The following is a 23,330-nucleotide window of genomic DNA, read 5'->3' as shown; positions in this document are numbered from 1 at the left end:
AGCAACTTTAGGGTACCTGTGACCCAAGAAGCATGAAGCCTGATTCTGATGGAGTCAAGTTGTTGAGACAACTCTAGAAGCTACCAACATCCAGGATTGCTATGACAGAAAAATAAAGCTCTTAATGTTTAAGCCTCAAGCAGTCAAGATTTCTGCTACTTGCAATTGCCATAAGTCTAAATGATTTGGAAAGTCACTTAAATTCACTAAGGCTCACTTCCCTCATCTATCAAGTAGGTACAACAATAGTAAGGTATGTGCGCGAAGCATGAAATCTGACACGTAGAAAAGGCTCAATCATGCCAGCTTTTTCAATGATGAAGGCCTTATTTAATCCACAGATCAACCACTGGAGGTAAGCACTATCATTCCATCCACCATAAAGACAAAAAAGAAACCCTCAGGCTCCAGGAGTTAAGCAACTTGCTCAAGATTACACAATTAATAAGGACTCAAATTCGGAAACCTTGTTCTGGGACCAATGACCACTATGATGCTTAGAAAAGTGACTACACACAAAAAGAGTTGACATTGTTGGCTATAATGATTACAATAAAATGAACAACAATGAAGACAAGTAGGACATTTCCTAACTTAAAATTTTGGAAAACAGTAAATACCCATTGAATTCGATATTAATTTTGCTTTCCTTCTTAAAATTAAGGATGTTTTCAGCCTCTTCATCAAAAGTAATTTTGCTTCTTTATAAATAACACCAAAGGAACACTAAGAACAGTATATCTTAACCAATAATTGAAATACCCTACTGTTAGCGAAATGATTTTATGAATCCTGTTTACCCAGAAAGTAAGCAATGTGGCTGGAGGTATCATCACTGGTAGAGTGCATGCTTAGCTGTGTCAGTCCTGGTTCAATCCCCAGCACTGAGAAAAAAAAATGTGAGTAATAAATACTTATGGTGAATTTACAACATGCATGGCATGTTGTTAAAATCTGCATGGCACTATTCCAAACGTTTAAAAAAAATTTTCCCCCAAAGATGTAGCATATGTCAGTTTTCTTAAAGTAACTTAAAATCCCTCTAGAGGGAGAATTTCTTAACAGTCCTACAAATTAGGAAGTTGCTGTTGCTGTTTTTAGTCATCAACACCATTATTAATTACCACTACTAATAAATATAAAACTTATCTCACAAACCTGCATATGCTAAGCTTTGCTTTTAGAACATTTTTCTTCAAACTTCAGATATTTCCTTCAGTATAAAATAACAAGACAAAGAACTTTTAAAAGAAAATTCATGCTCAAGGCATAATATTCAAAATGCAAGTTAAATTCAGAATTAAAGTTTCTAAATAAATAACATTCAGGAATTGGGGAGGCTAAGATATTTGCAATAGCAACTGGAAAATGATATTTAGTTTCTGAAGCAGATTTGGAGATTTAAAGAGTTTATATTTAGCTGTTAATTTTCCAAATAGTCTGAAATATTTTTTTTAGTAAATATGAAAATAAATATTATGTATAGGCTTACAAAATGAATGTTGAATAAAATAGAAATTTGGAGACCAGGTTAGCTCAAGTAATAATGTTAAGTCTCAAAATACATACATTTACAGCAATATATTTTGGAAGCCAAATATTTCAAATTATATATTCCACACTAGGGGAACTATATCTTCATTATTTATCATAGCAAATAGTTGACAGTCATTTTCATAAGAATGCAGTATAAAAATGAAAATGCTTTCAAGGAAAATGTATCAAGGAAACATTCATTTGCTTAATAAATTCAAAAATGACAGAGGCAATAGCACAAAATCCACATGAACATTATAATATGCTCAATCAGTATTAATTAAGGATTTAATTATACCTACTTAATATCTAATTTGCATTCTAAAAAGGAACACAAAGTATTCTATTTTAGATCCAAAATTAAAGTTCTGAATTAAAACTTTAAAAGAAACCTCACTGTAGAATATTTATGGAAAAATATTTTCTTAAAATTTAGAACAAGCTGAGAACAAGCTGAGAACAAAGCATATTTTCAAGTATGGACTATGTTGAACCTGAATGATTCCTCATTCACCAAATGAAAGAAAATGGATTTATGTACATGGAGACATTTATAAGTATCATTTATAGGCACATAAATTGTCTCAAATGATGTGGTTTTTAAAACGGGGGAACACGAAAACAATCCTTTCAGAACAATTATCATCATTATTTGGTAGTACTGGGGATTGAACCCAGGATCTCACGCATTTACATGCTTTGCCCCTTTCAGGAACAATCCTGTTGGTTAAACTGGCCTAGAATTTAGATTCTTGGGTAAATAACTTTTCCTGTACATCCTGATACATGTGGGGTTAAAAATAAGGCCTCTTGCCCTCTGCTTCCATTTTCTTTGTGATACTTGCCTTGCTCATCTTCCTGGCACATGCCCCAAACTACTTCTGTTAGTCAGTTTACCTTTATTGTAACAAATACTTAAGTACACTTAAAAAGAAGAAAGGTTTTTTTGGCTCACAGCTGCAGAAGTTTCATGGGTTCTTGGCCCTGCTGCTTTGGGTCTGTGGCAAGGCATTCACCATGCTAGGAGCATGTGGTGAAAGAACTGCTCACCTCATGGTGGTTGGCAAGCAAAGAAAGAAAGAAACAGACCAGCCTCCCAATATTCCCCTCTAGGACATACCCGTAGTACTCTAACGTCATTCCCCTAGGCTGTCCTTCCTAAAGGTTCTAACCACCTCCCAATGGTACCACCCTTGGCAACCAAGCCTTCAGCACCTGGGTCTTTGGGAGGCATTTAAGATCCAAGCTATAGCACTACTGCACCTCCTTCTGACCATTTTTATCTTCTAAAGTTTTATAAAGTACTTCCTAGAGGAATACAGATGAAAAATAGAAGAGTAGCAGGATAACCAAGAAAATAAAGGGCTGTGACAATTTCAAAGAAAATAATAACTGACAGTTTTGAATAATAAGGAGGCCCTGAGCAGATGACCAGAGATTGCTGACAAACCTAAGAGGGTGCTTTTAATTAATCTAATGGTGAGGGCAGAGTCTGATGGGCTGAGCCAAGGACAGAATGGAAATTTAGAAAACATGGGCAATATTTGGGCCAGGGAAGAATAAACTAATAGTTTCAAGGGGAAACAAGTTAAAATGTTTCCAGTTTTATCAAATTCTCTATAAAAGATGATAATGAGAAAATTTAAGATAATGAATATGAAATCAAGAGAATCATATGAAGTTACAGACATTCAACTATTTTTGACTTACAAAAACAGCAATTTCAGGGCTGGGACTGTAGCTCAGTAGTACAGCACTTGCCTTGCATGTGTGAGGCACTAGGTTCAATCCGCAGTACCACATAAAAATTAATACATAAAAAAAGATAATGTTTATTAACAACTAAAAAATATTTTTTTAAAACCAGCAATTTCGTATGGTTTAAACTAATGTATGAACTTGACTTCAAGAAACAAAAAGGTTATTTACTAAAGAGGTGAAGAAAGGGATAAAATCTCTAAGAGTGATAAAGGTAAACTAATAAGACAACTACTAGAAATACATGGAAGAATTCTGAGAGCTGTGGTTGAAGTTGAGTAATAGGAACCTATAGTGAAACACCTGATGACGTTACACCTCTCCCCAAAGTAAATACATACCTTTTTAAACTTGCTCTTTACTCTCAGAGAAGCAGCCACTCTGTTCTAAGAGAATGCAAGAACCTGAACATCACCAGACTTCTTCAAGGCAGTCACTCTTACTTAATGTGACACAAACACAAATCTATACAGGTGTCCACATGTGATGTGGCCTTTGTATTTTGGGTTTTTGTTTTGTTTTGCCTTTTTTTTTTTTTTTCTGATAAAGGCAGAAGATACACAGATTTAGAGCTAAATATGAAGTTGCTAACTCTAGGTCTGCTGCTTTTAAACAGCCTAATTTCTTATTTCCAATTCCATGTATCAAATGCTTGCTTATAGAATAATCAAAACATGTCTAGAACAAAGCTCCACTTCCTGCCCTGTGAACTGCTCCTCTACCCAACTTCCCTCCCGTTGTGACCTCCAGAAGGTCCTATCAGTCTTAGTTTGAATCCTATCAGTCTTAGTTTGAACAGCATTCCCTTTCTGTTCCCATCCTTCTCACTCCAATCCAGCCCTACTCAGCTCCTGCTTGGATCACTACTGAGTCTGAGAACTGGTCTTGCTGGGTCCACTCCACTCCACACATCACTACTAACATCAGCATCCAAAAATGGCCATCCTTAAACACCATGATTCTGCTTCTCCTGTCATAACTTTTCAGCCTGAAATTCAGAGTATTTCACAAGGATCCTAGCCAACCCAGCAAAGCAAACTATTTCACCGCTCCCTAAATTGTCAACCATGCCACGAGACCTTGACCACTGAAGTGGTGTTAAAATACGGACACAGAAAAAAGGGGAAAAAATAGGAAAAAGGAAGAAACAGAATGATTAGGATGAAGTTACTTGGGCAAATCCAGGTATGAAGTATAAGAGGTCCAAGGTTGGAGGAAAGCACCAAAGGCAGAGACAGAAAAGATGGCAGATTTTAGCAAGTCTTAAGGCGGAAGGTAGACAGCAGCTGATTGATTGATTAGATCTGGGAGGAGGGCTGAAATGAAGAGAAAGGAGCCTTATTATGTCTCTGAGCTTTCTAGTCTAGGTGGCTGGGGGGATTGTAATTGAATTAACCAAACAAAAGATGGGGTTTTGAGGACTGAAGTTAGCAAGACTCTCTTGCTTGAGAGGGAAATGACTACTTAAGAGAACTGATTTCCAGTAGCCTGAAAAAGAGCTTTTGCCAGCACTGGACTGCAACTGAGAGAAAGAGAGAGAAGCTGTGCAGTCCAAGCTAGCACTGGGTCTGACAAACTTCAAAAATGTTTCCTGAACTAGCCCAAAGTTACCAGCAGTTTACTCAGTGTATGAATGGGTAAGGAGATGAAGTTTTAGATTTCAGAATCACAGTAGGGAAGAAAACAATAAAAGTATCTTGTAAGCATATGGGTAATCCAGGCTTAAGTAATGCCTAATAATAGTAATATTAGTGATAAAAATATTTAACATTGAAAAAGGAGGAAAAAGGAAGTTGTTTCCATTTTCTTAAATCAACAAATTATACACACATCCACTTTGGAAGTGTTTTTGAATAGCCTAAAGTAGTGGTTAACAAAAATGAACTTAAGCTACACTGCCTCAGGTGCTTACTTACTGTCATTTCTGGGTAAATACTTAAAATCTCTATAAGTCTTAGTTTCTTCAGTGCTTTTTCCCCACTAAATGAGGATCCTAACAGTGTCTACGATACAGAGTTAAAAGGTTAAAGAAATCAATGCACACAAATCTTTGAACAAAGCACTTAGCAAGGAGAGAGTACTCAACAAATGTTAGCTATGATCTGTATAATTAATCACAAATTACAAAGTACATGCTGAAATTCTGAGTTCCTAAGAGTCACTAGATGTTATCAAGTGGCAACCTAAATTAATACAGAATTCTACAAACTAAAATAGAACGCAAACCATCTATTAAGATAACTTCTAATTTTTCAAAAATTCACTCGTAAGGGAATAGAACTATAGCCTGAACCAACTGTAGGAGTATAGCCTTGACTTTTTCCTCTTCGTCCTATTAAGATACTAACTTCAAAGTTTTTGTGGGAACACTTAATTGCTTGCATTCTTTAACAAGCAGCCACCAAAGTAGTTTCCAGATTCACTTTTGACCTTTACAGTCCTAAAATGGCATATATGGCAAACTACTCGACATATAAACTTGGATAGTCTCTGGACTGATAAAACCATACATGTGACTGCTACATAAAGTAAGTCAATTTTGTGTGCCAATCAAAATAGAATCAGAACAACCAATCCATCAGAACAAAATCCAACAGAACTTTGCATGACATTTATGAAAACAAGAAAAAATTACCCTCTAATGCCATTTGGTCTGAAAATCACATGTGTTTCATGAACCCAGAACATTACTAAACTCATATTTTATAATTTGATATTTTTAACATATAATTCATATTTGAACATATATCATATTAGAACATATTTCTAAGGCTTCTTATTAAAAGTTAAATATAACATGCTCTCTTTTCCTTAAAAAAAATCAGAGTTCTGTTAAAGAAAAGCTAATAGGATGATTTTTAAATCACCAATCTATTCAAAGATATGCATACTTTTTAATTGTGTTCCATGTCCTCTGGAATAAAAAGACCCACTCTATTCAAATTCTTGTTTTATTTTTCCCCCAATACACCTTGCAAACTTTAGTTTTTGAAACATTCAACATACATTCCACTTTCTATTTGACCCTACATATCATAGAACCTGAAATAGAAACAAAGACTGGGAAATTAGCTTGTTTATTCCACCTTAGTGTCAAACAAAAGTACACATAGTATTCAATGCACATGCTAGTTACCTTAGAGCTGCCAATCATGCTTGTTTTGAAACTCTTCGATTTTCAGAGGTGTCAATCATGAATGTTGTGATACAGATGCCCATGTAGAGATAATACTTTAAAAGACACAACACTCATTTCCACAATAATAAGTAGACTTCACTTACAAAACTGAACCTGAGGATTTTACAGAAGATGTCAACGACTCTTAAAGAATCAAAACTAAAATATAACCATAAAATGAAAAGATTTTTGGCTCTTTGTAAAATACAAGAAACGTGGATTAGTCAAAGGGATATCATAAAAAAGAGAAATGTTCCTTGCTCAATAACTAAACAGAAGTATTATGACCATGAATGGAAATCATGTAAATCTGGGCAAGTGGGCAAAAATATCAATATAATACATAATCTCTTCTCCACCTCCCCAATTCAACCTAACTCACTACACCTACCTAGTCATTTACATCTGAAATAAAATACTATTCAAAATTTTTCCAATCTAGGACTATTTAGTCCACAAAACCTGTCTCCTCTATATCCTAAATTGCTATCTCCTTTCCCCACATGCAGACTTATTTCACATCCACATCAATTTTTTCCAATAGCTTCCTTACTGAACTAACTTCTGCATTGTTCTTCAACATATACTCCATACCTTTGCCAGAATGATCTCACTGAAATGAAAATATGATCTATGTTACCTATTACAATATTTTAATGGCTATTCAACAACTTCATAATACAATCCCACTTTTTTAGAATGGCATAAAAGTTTCTGAAAAATTGGCTCTATCTGCCTCCTTACTCTTCCACCACTTCTCCTTAATTTAGGCCACTAAGCCTCCTGGCTTCTCAGAAAAGACAGGCTCTGCTTACTTGAAGTGTTTGCCAAGTTGTGCTCCCTCATCTAGAAACACTCACTGCCTGCACTTAGTGGCTCCTACCTATCTTTTACAACTCAGTTCAACTATTAGTTACATTGAGAAAGCTTCTCTGACACAAACAACTGAATCATTGATTACTCTCTTCTCCATTCCCGTATAATCAGTAAAAAGAACTCAGTGATATACCTATCAGTTTATTCTCTATGCCCCAGATTGAATCAATTCCCAGAAAGCAGAGATTGCTTTTAATCCATACATCATAAGCACCAAATACAGAGGCAGCATATCATAGCTGCACCTTAAAAGCTTGCTGGCTCAATGAAAAACTGTAACATGCCTAATTTATTTAAAAATAAAATTAATAAAAGAAATTTCTTGAGACTGATAAAATGTTTTACAGGTATTTTCCAAAGCAACCAAACTAATCAATGCCATAAAGCAATTTTTTGGGCTTAACAAAACTGCTCACTACTTACAAATTCATATAAGAAATAGCACCATCTCAAATAGAATTTGGGACTCAATAATCTCATTTTATTTTCCCTATTGTTCCTACAGGAGGTCCTAAAGCTTCAACCATGATAAATGCTCATGTCAAAACACTCAGCACCTTGACTGGTTCAACAAACACTGTGCTGATATGTGACAATCCCTAGTAAGGGCATCAATGAGCAGGCAGTTGACGCAGGCAAAACCCCAAACGAGTGACACTTCACTTATCAGGAAGTTAGTTATCTGATGACATCAGGTATCTGCAGAACCCAATGAGAATTAAGCAGAAGGAGTTTAGGAGCTGTCAAAATACATGTTGAAGTCCATGCATTAAAGTGCATGCACTTGTGGCTGCTAGGTCCTCACTCACATACTACTGCTCTTATTTTAAGCATAATACACATGGTGACCAATTTCTCACACCCTGAAACAAGATAATTAAGAGGTCTACTAAAAAGCAGAATTGGGCATAGTAGCAGAAAAGGAAAGTTGAAACAAAACTACAGAACTAGGAGATTATGTGGCTATTAAACAATAATTCTATATAGTATTTATATGATGATATAATAAAAAAATAGTATTTATAATTATGACCCTGGCTCATCATCAACCAACAATAAAGGTTAAATTACTTTAGATATAGCAAAGTTTAAAGAAAATAGATGATGCATTTTAAAAAGCACCAATAAAGAATTAAAAATTAAGCTGGCCAACTTCTATTATTTGCAGAATAAACTTAATAAAACTTAGTGGCCTAAATTAAGAAACAAATTTTAAAAATTTAATAAATAAATAATTTCCTAAATATCACAAGGCATTCTGACTTAAAGTGACGAACCATTGTCAAATTTTAACCAGTTACTATGACAACAGGTCTCACTATAATTATGATATAGATCCATTCAAAAACAAAATGTTGCCTGCTAGTCATTATCTTATTGGTGTACATTATCTAAATACATTATTCCATTGTGTTAGTTGGTTCAGGCTCCTATAACTAAATATCATAAATTAGGTAGCATATGAACAACATTTATTTCTCACGGTCAGAAGCTATGAAGTCCAAGAACAAGGTACCTGTGATTCAGTGTCTGGTGAAGGCTGGTCCTGGTCACAGGTGGCAGTTTCTCACTGTGTCCTCTCTTGGCAGAAGGACCAAGGCAGTTCTCCGGGGCTACATTTATAAGGACGCTAATCCTACTCATGAGGGTATAGCTCTCATGATCTAATCACTTCCCATTAGCTCATTTCTCAAAAACATCCCACTGATGATTATCTTTCGATGTATGAGTCCTGGGGGCACATAAACATTCAGAACACGGCAGTTATGAACACCATAACCAAGGGTATCACAATGGACTACCACCATCCCTTAGCAGCCCAGCACAATGCTCCCTATCTCACTACCACCCTAACCTCAGGGTCCGTGGTCTGAAACTACTTCATATGTGAGACTATTTTAGGAGGTTTTTAAGACACTTGAGTAACTATATGTTCTACAACTTAGAAAACAACAGTAAGTTGAAAAGAACATTGATGGGCTTCAGATCTATACAGCACTAGGTTTGGATCTCTGCTTTGTTAGTTACTAATTGTGTGACTGCAACACATTATTTATGTTCAGAGACTTATTTTCTTCATTTGAAGAATGAAAATAAAATTGTCCACTTTCAATGTTTCTTGTAAGTTATAAATTAAACAATATAAAATGCCAATTGTTTTAGTCACCTTTTTGGCTGCTGTGATTAAATGACTTGACCAGCACAACTGTAGAGCAGGAAGAGTTTATTTGAGGACTCACAGTTTCAGAGGTCTCAATCCATAGACAACAGGTTTCATTCCTCAGGGTTCAAGGTGAGGCAGAACATCATGGCAGAAAAGTGTGGCAGAGAGAAGCAGCTCACATCATCAGAAAGCACAAAGAGAGTGAGAGACTCCACTCTCCAGATACAAAATATATACCCCAAAGCCACACCAATTCCAATCTCCTCCAGCCACACCCTATCACTTCAGTTACCACTCAGTTAATCCCATGGGAGGGGATTAAATCACTGATTAAGTTAAGACTCTTACAACCCAATCATTTCTTCTCTGAACCTTGCATTGTCTCACACATGAGCTTTTGGGGGACACCTCACATCCAAACCATATCGCCAATGTAGTAATGTAATCTGGTATGATTATGGAAAGAAATCAGATGGAATATGGAAAAAGAGCAAGTTTAATTCACACTGAGACAAATTTTGTAAAATTGTGTGCTATATTAATATGACAGAAGAAAAAATATATAAGGGGTAGGCAGGGTCACATGGTAAGAAAAGTGCTTTGTTTAAATCACAGAAGCCCTCTGACTTAGAATGTTCATGGAAGTAGGTCAAAGAGAAGATTCACAGAAAAGGGCACACATACACTTGTAAAGAAATTAACTTACAGCAAATCAGTAAGGCTATTCTAAAATTAGGTCTATATCTTTTCTCTGAGTTGGGGTTCACCCTCTGCAGCTCTGTACTGACTTTCTTACATAAAAATACCCACCTAGGTCTGCCAGGGCCAGTCACATGAAAGCAGAATAGGAACACAAAGACATTTTGAAAGGAATACCTTCACATGTTCATAATATTCTTTCTAATATTGTGTGTGTGTATGTGTGTGTGTGTTGCTAGGGATTGAACCCAGGGCACGGTGGGCAAGCACTCTACCACAACCCCTAGCCCTAATTTTTTCAATATTTATAGTATTCTTTTCATACCAATTCAATAGCAATTGCTTAACAAAACAACTTTACTTAATGGAGTCTTTCTAAAACATTAAATTTAGCTTTCGATTTGGAAGAAAAATGTAATGGGTAAAACTTTTGAGGTCAGAGCTATAAGTATGAGGTCCCACTCATGTCCCCAAATCTCTGAAATTCCTTATATTTCTATATTGTAATTCTAGATTACTATTGTTCAAGTTTAAATACTATAGCTTAGACTCTAAACATTATTAAAAATGCAATATCTTTCTAGAATTAGTTTCTTCCTTTAAAAGTACTTTCCAAACTTTAACTTTTTTTGCAGTAGAAAAAAGCCACCACTACCCACACACTTAAACAGAATGTTCCACAACTGTAATAAATAACAGAAAAGGTGAAACTGTTCTAAAACTGCTCTCTATTGCCCATCCTCTGCAAAATCTTTGAAACCTTTCTGCAAAATTCTAGGGCTTCTTGATGCAAAGGTTGAAAACAGTTCCTCAAAACTAATATTAAAACAAAAAATTATACAGCATAAATATTTAACTATTAAATTAAATATTAAAACAAAAATATAGAGCTTATTAAGAGACTATTATTTAGCCAATTATATTATTCAGGTAACCAAAATGTTTCCAATCCTTATCAGCTGCTGTAAGTCTGAAATGCCAACAAACTTATTTATTTAAATAATGAAAAAATTAAAATCTGGCTAATCTGGATATTTCATTGAATTTTAATTATTTTCACTACATTTAATTAATCTTTAAATGTACCCAAAACACAAAAGTCTGAAATGATTTTCTAAAGGGATTATAAAAAAGAGGTCAGTCTGATAAATGATAAATAAGTTATAGAAATCTCCAGGTCTTATTAATAGTGATTTTAAATGTATCACAACAGGAAGGTCTGTCAGAACTGAGATTGAGCCTCCTAGAATCTATTCAGTTGGAGGCCTGGACATTATGGAGGGAGAATGCCAACAGGTGTCCAGCCCAACAAGCTGTTCTATCTAGTCACATAATCAAATCTTGTAGGTATAAAAAGGGTAGCACAGAAACAACCCAGCTGGACTTCATTATTTCCCCATTCAGTGCTATCATCTTTCCCACCAATGACAGAGCCAATAAGCAAACATGTGAATAAAGTAGGTTCCTACTCACAAATTTTGTTTTGGACAAAAGTAGAAATAAAAACTAACTAAAATAATATGCTGGTCTGACAATATTTTCTAAGTGTAAGAAACCTAGAGAAGGGTTTTACAAAGAACGTAAATATTTTTACATACACAAATCAAGAGATTTTATAAACATTCAGTGAAAAGAATAAACTTTCATGAAAAAAGTACAAACTGAAAACAAGGAATCTGCTAACTTAGGAAGTCGTTCTCCAAAATGCAATGTATGTAGATTTAGACCTGGAGTTGATACCTACATTGCCATGAGCAATTAAACAATTCAGGTTAAATATTGACTGAAAAGAGTCACCGCCTTGCACGTACTATTAAAAACAACATTTCTGACCCACAGGATCAGAGAGGAATAGAGTTTATACTTTAACTCCTGTTTATCATTTCTCATTTTTTTAAAAAGAAGGCACTTTGAAGAATCTTCGTATTGCTTTCCACAGTGGTTGCACCAATTTGTGGTCCCACCAGTAATGTATGAGTACATCTTTTCCCCCACATCCTTGCCAACACTTATTGTTGCTTGTATTCTTGATAATTGCCATCTGACTGGAGTAAGATAAAATCTTAGGTAGTTTTGATTTGCATTTCTCTTATTACAAGAGATGTTGAACATTTTTCCATATATCTGTTGATCACTTGTAAATCTTCTTCTGTGAAGTGTCTGTTCAGTTCCTTAGTCCATTTATTGACTGGGTTGTTTTTTGGGGTGTTAAGCTTTTTGAGTCCTTTATATATTCTGAAGGTTAATACTCTATTTGAGGTGCATGTGGTCAAGATTTTCTCCCATTCTGTAGGCACTTTCTTCATGTTATTCTTCCTTTGCTGAGAAGAGGCTTTTTAGTTGGAATTCATCCCATTTATTGATTCTTGATTTTTACTTCTTGCATTTTAGGAGTCTTGTTAAGGAAGTCAGTTCCAAAACTGACATGGTGAAGATATGGGTCTACTTTTTTTTTCTGTTAAGTGCAGGGTCTCTATTCTAGTGCCTCAGTCTTTGATCCACTTTGAGTTTGTACAGGGTGAGATATAGGGGTTTAATTTCATTTTGCTACATGTGGATTTCCAGTTTTCCCAGCACCATTTGTTGAAGAGGCTACTTTTTCTTCAATGAATGTTTTTGGCGCCTTTGTCTAGTATGAATAACAGTATATTTGTGGGTTTGTCTCTGTCTTCTATTCTGACCCAGCTATCCCATTCCTGGGTTTATACCTAAAGGACTTAAAATCAGCATACTACAGTGATGCAGCCTATCAATGTTTATAGCACCTCAATGCACAATACCTAAACTATGGAACCAACCTAGGTGTCCTTCAATAGATGAATGGATAAAGAAAATGTTACATACACACACACACACACACACACACACACAGAAAATGGAATATTACTCAGCCTTAAAACAGAATGAAATTAGGCATTTGCCAGTAAGTGGATGGAGACGGAAAGTATCTTGTTAAGTGAAATAAGCCAATCCCAAAGAACCAAAGGTCAAATGTTTTCGCTGATATGCAGATGCTAATTAACAATGGTGGGGGCAACTAAGGAAGAATAGAGGTACTTTGGATTAGGCAGAGAGGAGTGAATGGAGGGAAGTGGGCAGGAGTTAGGAAGGATAGTAGAATGAATCAGACATTAATACCCTTTATGCATACATGACTATAAGACTGGTGTGATCCTACATCATGTGCAACCAGAAGAATGAGAAATTATACTCCATCTATGTACAATGTGTCAAAATGCATTCTACTGTCATGTATAACTAATTAGACCAAATAAAGTAAAAAGACTGGTATTAAAAGTTTGCTCTACTGTGTTTCCATATATTCAGTAAATCTAAATATCAAATAAAATGAATCACATTTCTCTAAAAAAAACAGGTACTTTGATAGCATTTCACACTTACAGCAACAGAAACAGAAGTAGAGTTCAAAGGCCTTTTCTGAATATTTTTATTTTCTACTCATTAGCACCTTGTCACCATATTACCTATTTGTATAACCACCAATATTTTATTTATTTATTTATTATTTTTTTAAAAAATATTTTTTCTAGTTGTAGATGGACCTTTATTTAATTAATTTATTTATATTTGGGCTGAGACTCAAACCCAGTGCTTCACACAAGTAGGCAAGTGCTCTACCACTGAGCTACAACCTCAACCCCTAATATTTTATATGGATTTATATACTTGTTTCCTATCTGCTGTTCCTCCTTCTCCCATTAGAATATTCACTTCATGAGGAAAGAGAACTAGTCTGTTTTTTTAACCAACCCTTAAAATAGTGCCTGGCAAATTGAAGAGGTTCAGTCATATTTATTATGAGTGAATGAAGGAATGAATGAGCATAGAAATGAATAAATCAACCCCTGTACTACTCTGGCTCCTTCTTTTTCATGATCATCATTCATGAATGTATTGATTTTGCAAGTACAAATTTAAGTGGGTATTTCTGGATGGTAACTGGATACTACACGTGTGGTTCCATGGAAGCAGGAGCTGAGAGATAACTATAGAACACAGAGAAGCAGGCATTTAACTCTTGTACAACATTAAAAAACTAATACAGTGACTGCTCTAAAGAGTAGAGAACTTATTTGCAAAATTATTAGATTCTGACTGGCGTAGTAATACACATCTGTAATCCCAGAGATTCGGGAAGCTGAGATAGGAGGTCCAAGTTTGAGACCAGCCTCAGCAACTTGGCAAGATCCTATCAAAAAAAAAGAAAAGAAAAGAAAAAAAAAAGAAAGAAGAAAGAAGAAAAAGAAAAGAAAAAGAAAAAAGGTGAAAAAGAAAAAAGTCTGGGGATGTAGTTCAGGGGTAGAATACTCCTGGGCTCAACCCACAGCACTGCCCTGCCACCCCAAAAAAGGAAAAAAAAAAAAAAAATTACCTTGAGTTTTTCCCCACAAAAGAGTTTCATTAAACACACTGCTTCATTGGGGAGAAAAGAGAAAAAAATGAGCGTTTTTTGAAACCATATATTAATTTCCATAAAACAATATGTGCATACGTGATACATATATGGCTTTCAATAAAAATTTAAGATTTAATAAACGCTGCAAGACTCCAGTATTTAACCATTTAAAGCTATACTACATATAGAGTAAATTCAAATCATACTATAGCACTAAATAAAGATCTGATCCTAAATACTGATATTTAAAATTTTGTGATTTAGCAAATAAGGCATAAAAATCTAATTCATAATTCTAGATCTGTAAGGCATTCTGAAATATTATGTTCAAGAATATGACATAGGACTGGGGATAACTCACCGGTAGAATGCCTGCCATGCACAAGGTCATGGGTTCAATCCCAGGTACAACAAAATAAAAGAATATGACATAAAGACAAAATTGATGTTGTAAAATTTTAATTAAGAAAAAAACAATGTGGATAAAAGAATATCCACAAAGATATAAATATGCATGAAAGAAATATCATTAACAAAATCCTATCCTTTAATATAAAGAAATAGGTATATTACTAGTATTTGGATGTTATAATGAAATTATCTAAACAGGTGACTCTGCTAAGAAATATCTCAGAGTTGTCTATAAAAATATGTCTTTATAGGGCTGGGGATATGGATCAGTGTTAGAGCACTTGCCTAGCATGCATGAGGCCCTGAATTTAATCCCCAGTACTGCAAACAAAAAAAGAAAAGAAAAGAAAAGAAAACAAACCCATCTTTTTATAAAGTTAATATCTGATTCTCTGGTCACATGTTAGATGAACTTGTAAGAATAAGGTAATTACTGTAAGAATAAGATAGTTACTTCACCCATGTAGCATGATGAAAAGTTTTCCAGTTATAACTAGAGACTAGAGGACTTCTTGGTATAAAATAAAATAGTACTTCATTTTTAAATTACTGATATCCTTTTATTAATGAAAAAATAACTGGTTATAGCTTCTACTGACAGTACCCAACAGTTTAGGAGGTTTCTCTTGAGATAACTTTAGGACCACATATCTTCACACATGCCTCCTCCCTAACGGCTCCTCAATAGGAATTTTTGACTGGTATCATCATTAGGTCACAAGGATTTCAATAATACAAGAAAAATAACAATCATAGCATCTATTTACCATGTCAGTCATGTTTTAAATCTTTACATATAACAACTAATTTACTCCCTTCAACAACTCTACATGATATATAATATGGTACTCAAATCTGAATTGACAGATACAACCTACTTATAAATTTTCTTAGGTCTTAGTACTTCTGAATGAGTTTGTATGTTATTTGATATACTAATTCAAACCATGCTTGAACTATTACCTCCCATGCCAGGAAGTGTAAGAAGCCAATTTTCCTTCCCAAGTATCATCTGGTTTACACCACTTACTTCACTAAGAACTGGCTGGTGTCTGATTAGCAGAGGAAGAGGTGTGCTGAAGTCGGCTTGTTATTAGCTATGGACAGTCCACTGTACACACCCACCGTACACACATCTTCCCAGCCCTGCATTCAGTGACATCACATCGGTAACTTGAAATTGGCCATAATAAGAATTTACACTAGAGAAATCAACAAATTGAGGTCTTTTGTTAAACTCAAAATCTGATTGTTAAATATTTACTCATATATCAATGATCTGAGGAAATGTATATTCTGTTAATTTTTGTTGGGTCTTTTTCAGACTCAGGTAGAATGAACTTATGTCCCATCACTGGGTGAACTCCATTATCATCTACACCTTTAGATGCCTGGAATTTTCAGAAAGAGACAATTCATTTCATAATTCACATTTAGATACAGAATAGGTTCTCTTCTTATTCATTTCTACAATACATTTCATTCTGAAACTCATAAACTTCTTCATTACTATAATTTATCCTAACAAGTTACTGATTACTAGAGTCACCTTTACAAATTATTCAGGAGAAAAAAATGTTATCAATTAAATCAATATACCATCAACTGTAAGATGCACCTTGATACCAGAAATATAGAAGTCTAAAAAGTATGCATATTAAAAATTGATGAGAAAGTCATTTTCTATCTTGTTTACCATTGCTTTCCCTTACAATCTGAGTTCAACATTTCCTTTACCCTTGATATGCTACTCCTAGATCTCCCACCTTAGTGCTTTCCCCAATGTATATTTAGACTCATAAATACCTTTATCAGTACAGACTATAAGTAGAACTAATTCTACTAATATAATAGGAAAAATAATAATCCTGAAAAGGAAATGGAGAATAATTTTCAAAAACAATAAAACATTAGACTTTGGTGGGGTAAGAGACAGGAGCATGAAGAAATAACAGGGGGAGGTTTCCCTCAGAAGTGGAGACTATGGAATACAGAAGAGGCAAAAAAAAGTTTATAGGAAAAAGGGCCTGAGCAGCATCTAGTACTACAAAGCTTATTTTTATTATGGTATGGAATGGTTTGTTACCAGGATGAACATTCATATCTTCCTCCCAACTGTTCTCATTGCTTTGATAAGATATGAATATGACCTAACATGACAAACAAATGTATCTTAAGCACTTCAGACTTTTCTTCTAGTAGTATTATCAAGAGAAATAATACATTGTCTATCTTTTTAAAAATCACCTACATCCAACAATACTTTTGAGGTACTTCAACTTTTATGAACATTCTTAAAGCACTTGGAAATGATTCTACTTACTCTCCATCCACTGCTGGTCTTTTACATACACAATGAAACTTGCCACCAAAATCTATGTAAAGATCATTCTCCACAACATGAAAGATCCGTCCAATGACCAGTTTATCCTTGGCAGGCCCCATCTGTGTAAGAGGAGAGTGCCTCAGCATGGATGCGAAGGATTCCACATTTTTCTGAGACTCCTAAATATGAAAAGAGATATTTTTATACATAAGAGTCAACATAAGACACAATATGGCAAGTATAATGAAGTCTTACAGGGAAATTTTTAAAATCCAATTTGCTCTACATTTACATCTGCAGCAATAATAAATGAATATAAGTGGAATTTTGCTTTTAAAAGCTAGTTATACTCTTCAACTTGCTCTTCCTTTTCCTTCCTCAAGACGAACCACTGAAAAGCAAACACCTGCACTTGGCAGGTGATGGAAGGATGAGGTGGGCCAGTGTGAGTCTTGAAAGCCCAGGCAGGGAAACAACATAGGGGCCTAGTAAACAACATAGGGGCATCAGCACACAAAGTATCCCAGAATGGGGGCCTGGGGTGTTCAGAATCTAAATGTGAGGAGGGCATCCAAAGAGACCACTGATTGTTCCTAGTACTGACATCTGATTCAGGTTTGGTGAGAGGGACTATGGGTTTAGTACAAATTCAAATATACATTCAGATAAAAACAACTAAGGGCGCTTTATCACAATTATCAGTCTGAACATGAGTTCTTATAATAATTTAAGTGACTTTTTAATTTCCTTCTTTTTCCAAAGGTAAAATCCCAAAGGAAAAAAATAGCTTTTTCAACTATTTTATGCTGCTCACTTTCTAGGATTTTTTTTTTTTTTTAAGACTCAATTCACTTGAGGTATGGCTGAACACATACAGAATGTAATCTAATTACTCCTTTTATTTTTTTCCTTCTTACAATTTTTTTTTTTTCCAAATACATGCTTTTGTAGAAACCCATGAGCACAGAGATGTACCTTCTACTCATCCTTTAATTTTCACAAAGAGTGATGTGTGCATGCTTTGGCACCAACAAAGGGAAGTACTAAGTTTCTGTTTGTGAGAGTTAATCACAGAAGAACATTAACAATTTGATCCGGCTACCTACATCCTGTATTTGAAGTGAGTTTTACATTTGTTACTCATGGAAAATTATTGAGTTCCATTGCATATTTACTTTTTAAACTACACAACTATAAATATGATTTAATTTTAGTACATGTATTGCTCCAAGGATTCAATCTCAAATGCCAGGCCACATGGGAGCTAGATAAGCAGAAGAATATGTACCCAGCCTAAGAGGTGCAGCCACTATTCAGCTGCAACTGCAGCTACAATTCAAGTCCAGTTATTGCCACATTTTAATTATCCAAGAATCCCCAAATCCGTACATTAATATAAAATTCCAATTTTTAAATTGAAAAATAAAAATTTTCCACTTTACAAACTGGGCAAAACACATTCAAGTATTGAATTTGGCCGACAGACCATGAGTTTTATGGCCTCAGCCTCAGGAAAAACAAAGTCAAAACACCTAGCTGATGCCAAGTCCCTAAGATACTGGAGGGAGGATAGGGTGATGAACTTATTTCAGTGAGTTGAAACACACAAGGGTCAATCTAAATCAAAGACAAGTCTGTAGACCCAGATGCCAACTAGGGCTGAAAGGACAGCCAGAAATATATGTCATGAACCATAACACTAGTTTTTAACTCCACAGATAACTGTGGAATAAAATAAAATATAAAATATTAAATATTGAAGTTCCTTAATAAGCACCTTAAAAAATAATATTCCTGCAGAGAGTCAAGGAAAAAGCATATTCTATAGGCTCAACACAGGCACAGCTATGAATTGCCCTCTAGAGACAGTGCAAAAAGAGTAATACTAAGAAAGACTTCAGTGACAAGATTACTACTATGCTCCTCTGCTGAAAGCCACTATGCCATCTACAGCAACTGCCACCAAAGCAGCAGAGGAGAACACTGCTCAAGAGAAAAAAAAGACAGGGGACCAACTTGGAGTCTTGTCCTACTTGTAACCAGGGAGGGTCCTACCAACTTTTCCCTGCTTTCCCATTACTCCATTCTGTGGCTACTATCTACCAGAATTCCTTTTTTCATTTTCTTTTCTTTTTCAGTAAATTCAACTGATGCCATAGTTCAGTTAAGACAGATTCTGATGACAAAACATCCAGTAGTGGATCCAGTAGCTAAACATCTATAGAAGATAATATACACATCACTATGCCTGCCTCTAAAATACCGTAAGATCCTTTATAACTGGAGAGAGATGTTTGGGCTAAGACTAGTGTGATGATAAGTGGCATCCCCCGCACACACCCTTGGTTTTAGGAAATTAAGTAATCTTTCCAAATAAAAAATTTTATTCGTGCATTATAATTATACGTAGTATTACGATGCATTATGCCATATTTGTACATGCACATAAAGATTTGGTCAATCTCATTCCCTAGTACCTTTCTTTTCCCTCCTCTCCTCCCTCCCCCAATCTTCTTGCTCTACCCTGTTTATCTCCCTTTTATCATCATCATTATTATTTTAGTTAGTATATTATGATTATACATATAAACGGGATTCATAGTAGTATGTTTGTACAAGGACATAATTTGGTAGATTTCATACCCCAGTACTTTCCCATGCCCTCCACTTCTCCCTCCCTCTTGATCCCCTTCTCTATTCATCTTCCTTCTACTTTTGTAAAAAATCTACCTTTTTTTAATTCCTTTTTTCTATCTCTAGTTTCCACAAAAGAGGAAACATTCAACCTTTACTTTCTTAATCTAGCTTATTTCACTTAGCATGACGTTCTTCAGATCAGTGAGATAATCCGAGTTCTGAAAGAAAAAAATTGCCATCCAAGACTGCTATATCCAGCAAAGCCACCATTCAAAATTGAAGGACACAAAAAACTTAAGGATAAACTAAAAGAACTCATGACCACTAAGTCATCCTACAGAAAATACTTAAGTAAATATTACACAAAAAACTTAAAAATAAACCCCAGAGCCTCCATATGAATGAATGAAAAGCAGTTAAACAAAAGACTGAATTAAATATATAAAACAAATCAAAATGGCAGGAAATAAAAAACATGTCTCCATAATAATTCTGGTTTGTAAATGGTCTCAAATTTTCAAATAAAAGACGTGACTGGCAGAATGGAATAAAAACAAAACCCAACTAAATGCTATATGCAAGAGACTCATCCACAGGCAGAAAGTAAAAGGATGGAAAAAGATATTCCATGCAAATGGAGTCTAAAACCAAGAAGGAGTAGTTATACTAATATCCAACAAAGTAGATTTCAAGCAAAAACTAATCAAAAGAGACAAGGAAGGTCACTGCATACTGCAAAGGTCAATATAATGATATACAATGATAGTAAATATTTATGCCCCAAATGTCAGTTCACCTAATTACATAAAACAAACACTTGAAATTAAGTTTTGGAACCCAATATGATATTACTAGGTGATTTTAACACACTCCTCTCACCAATAGACAGGTCATCCAGATTAACAAAAATCAACAAAACCACTTCTAACCAAAATAATACTGTATATCAAATCGACTTAACAGACATCTATAGAATATTTAATCTAACAGCAGCTGAATTTACTTTCTTCTCAGTAGCCTGTGAAGGCTTCTCCAAAATAGATCATATTCTAGGTCACAAAGTAAGTCTTGGCAAATACAAAACAACCCCTTGCATCTTATCAGTTTATAATGGAATAAAATTAGAAATTAACAAGAAGAAAACTTATAGAAACCACCTAAACACATGGAGATTGAAAAATACTCTTTTGAACAAGGAATGGATCATAAAAGGAACGGTTTGAGAAATTTCAAAAATTCCTAGAACCAAACAGAATAGTGATTCTATATACCAAAATCTCTAGGACACTATGAAGGAGGTTCGAAGAGGAAAGTGTATAGCAATAAATGCCTACATTAAAAACATGGAAAAAAAAAATGGAAAGATCCCAAATAATCTAATGATATATCTGAAGGCCCTAGAAAAACAGGAACAAGCTAATTTCAAACCAGTAGAAGACAAGAAATAATTAAGATCACAGTTAAAATTACTAAATAGAGAATAAAAAATAAAAGCATCAATGCAACAAAGAGTTGGCTCTTTGAAAAGATAACAAGATTAATAAATTCTTGGCCAAAACAAAAGAAAGAAGATCTAACTCAACAAATTAGAGATGAAAAAGGAGATATCACCAAATATTATTGAAATACAGAGTATCATTGAGGACTATTTCGAAAACTCATATTCCAATAAACTGTAAAATGTAGAAGACAATGATAAATTGAGTACTCCTGACTATTTAAGAAAATTCTGAGATTTTTAGTAAACCTGTTGTGAAATATCTGTTACATTACAAACTTTAAAACTAGGAATAATGATTCCTTAAAGACAACTTTAAATTCAAGTGGAGGGCTAGGGATGTAGCTCAGTAGTAGAGCACTTGCCTAGCATGTGAGACCCTAGGTTTAATCCCCAGCACCACAAAAAATAAAGTGGAAATAACATGCTATTGCTTTCTGTTCCAGTATTTTGCATTTACTTAATCACATTTTACAACGGAGGTGAAGCATTTTCAGTGAGTGAAATGATTGTACTACAAGTATAATATTTTTGAGTTAACACCTAAATTTGTTTTTAAATTGTACATTATTGCTCACTTATTTTTGAAAACTCGTATCTAACAATCAAAGCCCTCCTTCAAAAATCAGTCTAGAACCATCTCTGAATTCCTAGGGTATAAGCCCAGTTGTACTTATTTACTTGTCAAGTGACTTCTAAAAATAATAAATGTAGCAAACTCCCACAATACATGTTGACAACAGGAAATCCTGTTTATTAGGTTCTAAACCAACATTGTTGCTCTTCTCCTGTTGATACAAAATCCAATGTAGTAGGTATACCTAATCCACTGCTGGGACTGTATCATAACCTGCATCCAGGTTATGGAAAATGTTACCTAAAAAATTGCCTCAGAGATAAAGCAGGTAACCTGGAGTTGACTGCTTCCTTTTAAGAACTGGTATAGAGCTCAAATTTCCTGTTATTCTGCTGTACTGTTTTCTCACTTTGAAGCTGGACAGGAATGTCTAGATAGGAAGTGGGAAGGTACAGGGATTACAGACACAAGAAAAGTACTGCTTAATCACTCACTCATCAAACATACACTGAGTGGTCAGCACTTGCCTCTCTTCTGGGCCTCATCCGTGTTCTGGGCCTTGTTTGTAAATATGCACAATGGTAGAGGAACACAGAGTTAAATCAGAACAACTACAAAGCACAGGGTCCAAAAAGTTGCTGAAAGTAATTGCTACTCATACTTCAGTTGTAAAGAGTCTTTTATTCCAGGCCAAGTAAGTTGAAGATCCTATAAGAAATGGGGAGTCAAAAGAGGTTTCTGAACAATGGGGTGAAAATACTTGTTCTTTGTTTTAAAAAGAAAGCCTTGGCTGGCAGCAGGTGCAAGTCTATTAATCCCAGCAGGTCAGGAGTGTGAGGCAGGAGGATGGCAAGTTCAAAGCCAGCCTCAGCAATTTATTGAGACCCTTAGCAACTTTCTATCTCTAAATAGAATACAGAAAAGGGCTGGGGATGTGGCTCAGTGGTAGAGCACCTGTGGGTTCAATCCCCAATTCAAAAAAGAAAAAAAAAAAAAAAAGCTTTGGTAGCAGTATGCAAGGTGGACCCAAGGGAGAGAAAGAAAAAACTGGAAAGAGGGTCAACCACTGACCCTCTATGGCTGTGGCCTTAGAAAAAAACAAAAGAAAGGATACAGAGATATTTACCAAATAGTAAAGCAAGGACTTGATTTCCTTGGGGGGGAGGGGTAATCAAGAAATGGGGTGGGCAGAGCAGCAGAGTAAGAGTATGTTTACTTGTGCACATATTAGGTTATAACATAAACCTATATAA

At 34.9% G+C, this 23,330-nt stretch overlaps 1 protein-coding gene across 1 annotated transcript in view; it reads right to left on the bottom strand.

The window, feature by feature from the left end:
• Positions 1-23,330, bottom strand: part of Tpd52 (tumor protein D52) — a 250,902-nt gene that overhangs the window by 76,697 nt on the left and 150,875 nt on the right. Inside the window, exon 2 of the mRNA XM_047548173.1 lies at positions 17,363-17,544. Within this exon, the coding sequence (XP_047404129.1) occupies positions 17,363-17,544 (182 nt within the window). The remainder of the gene's footprint in view (positions 1-17,362; positions 17,545-23,330) is intronic.

The sequence above is a fragment of the Sciurus carolinensis genome, chromosome 1 (assembly GCF_902686445.1).
Source record: "Sciurus carolinensis chromosome 1, mSciCar1.2, whole genome shotgun sequence".
Classification (NCBI taxonomy): Eukaryota; Metazoa; Chordata; class Mammalia; order Rodentia; family Sciuridae; genus Sciurus; species Sciurus carolinensis.
The sequence above is the reverse complement of the archived record's forward strand: the minus strand, read 5'-3'. Positions and strand labels throughout refer to the sequence as shown.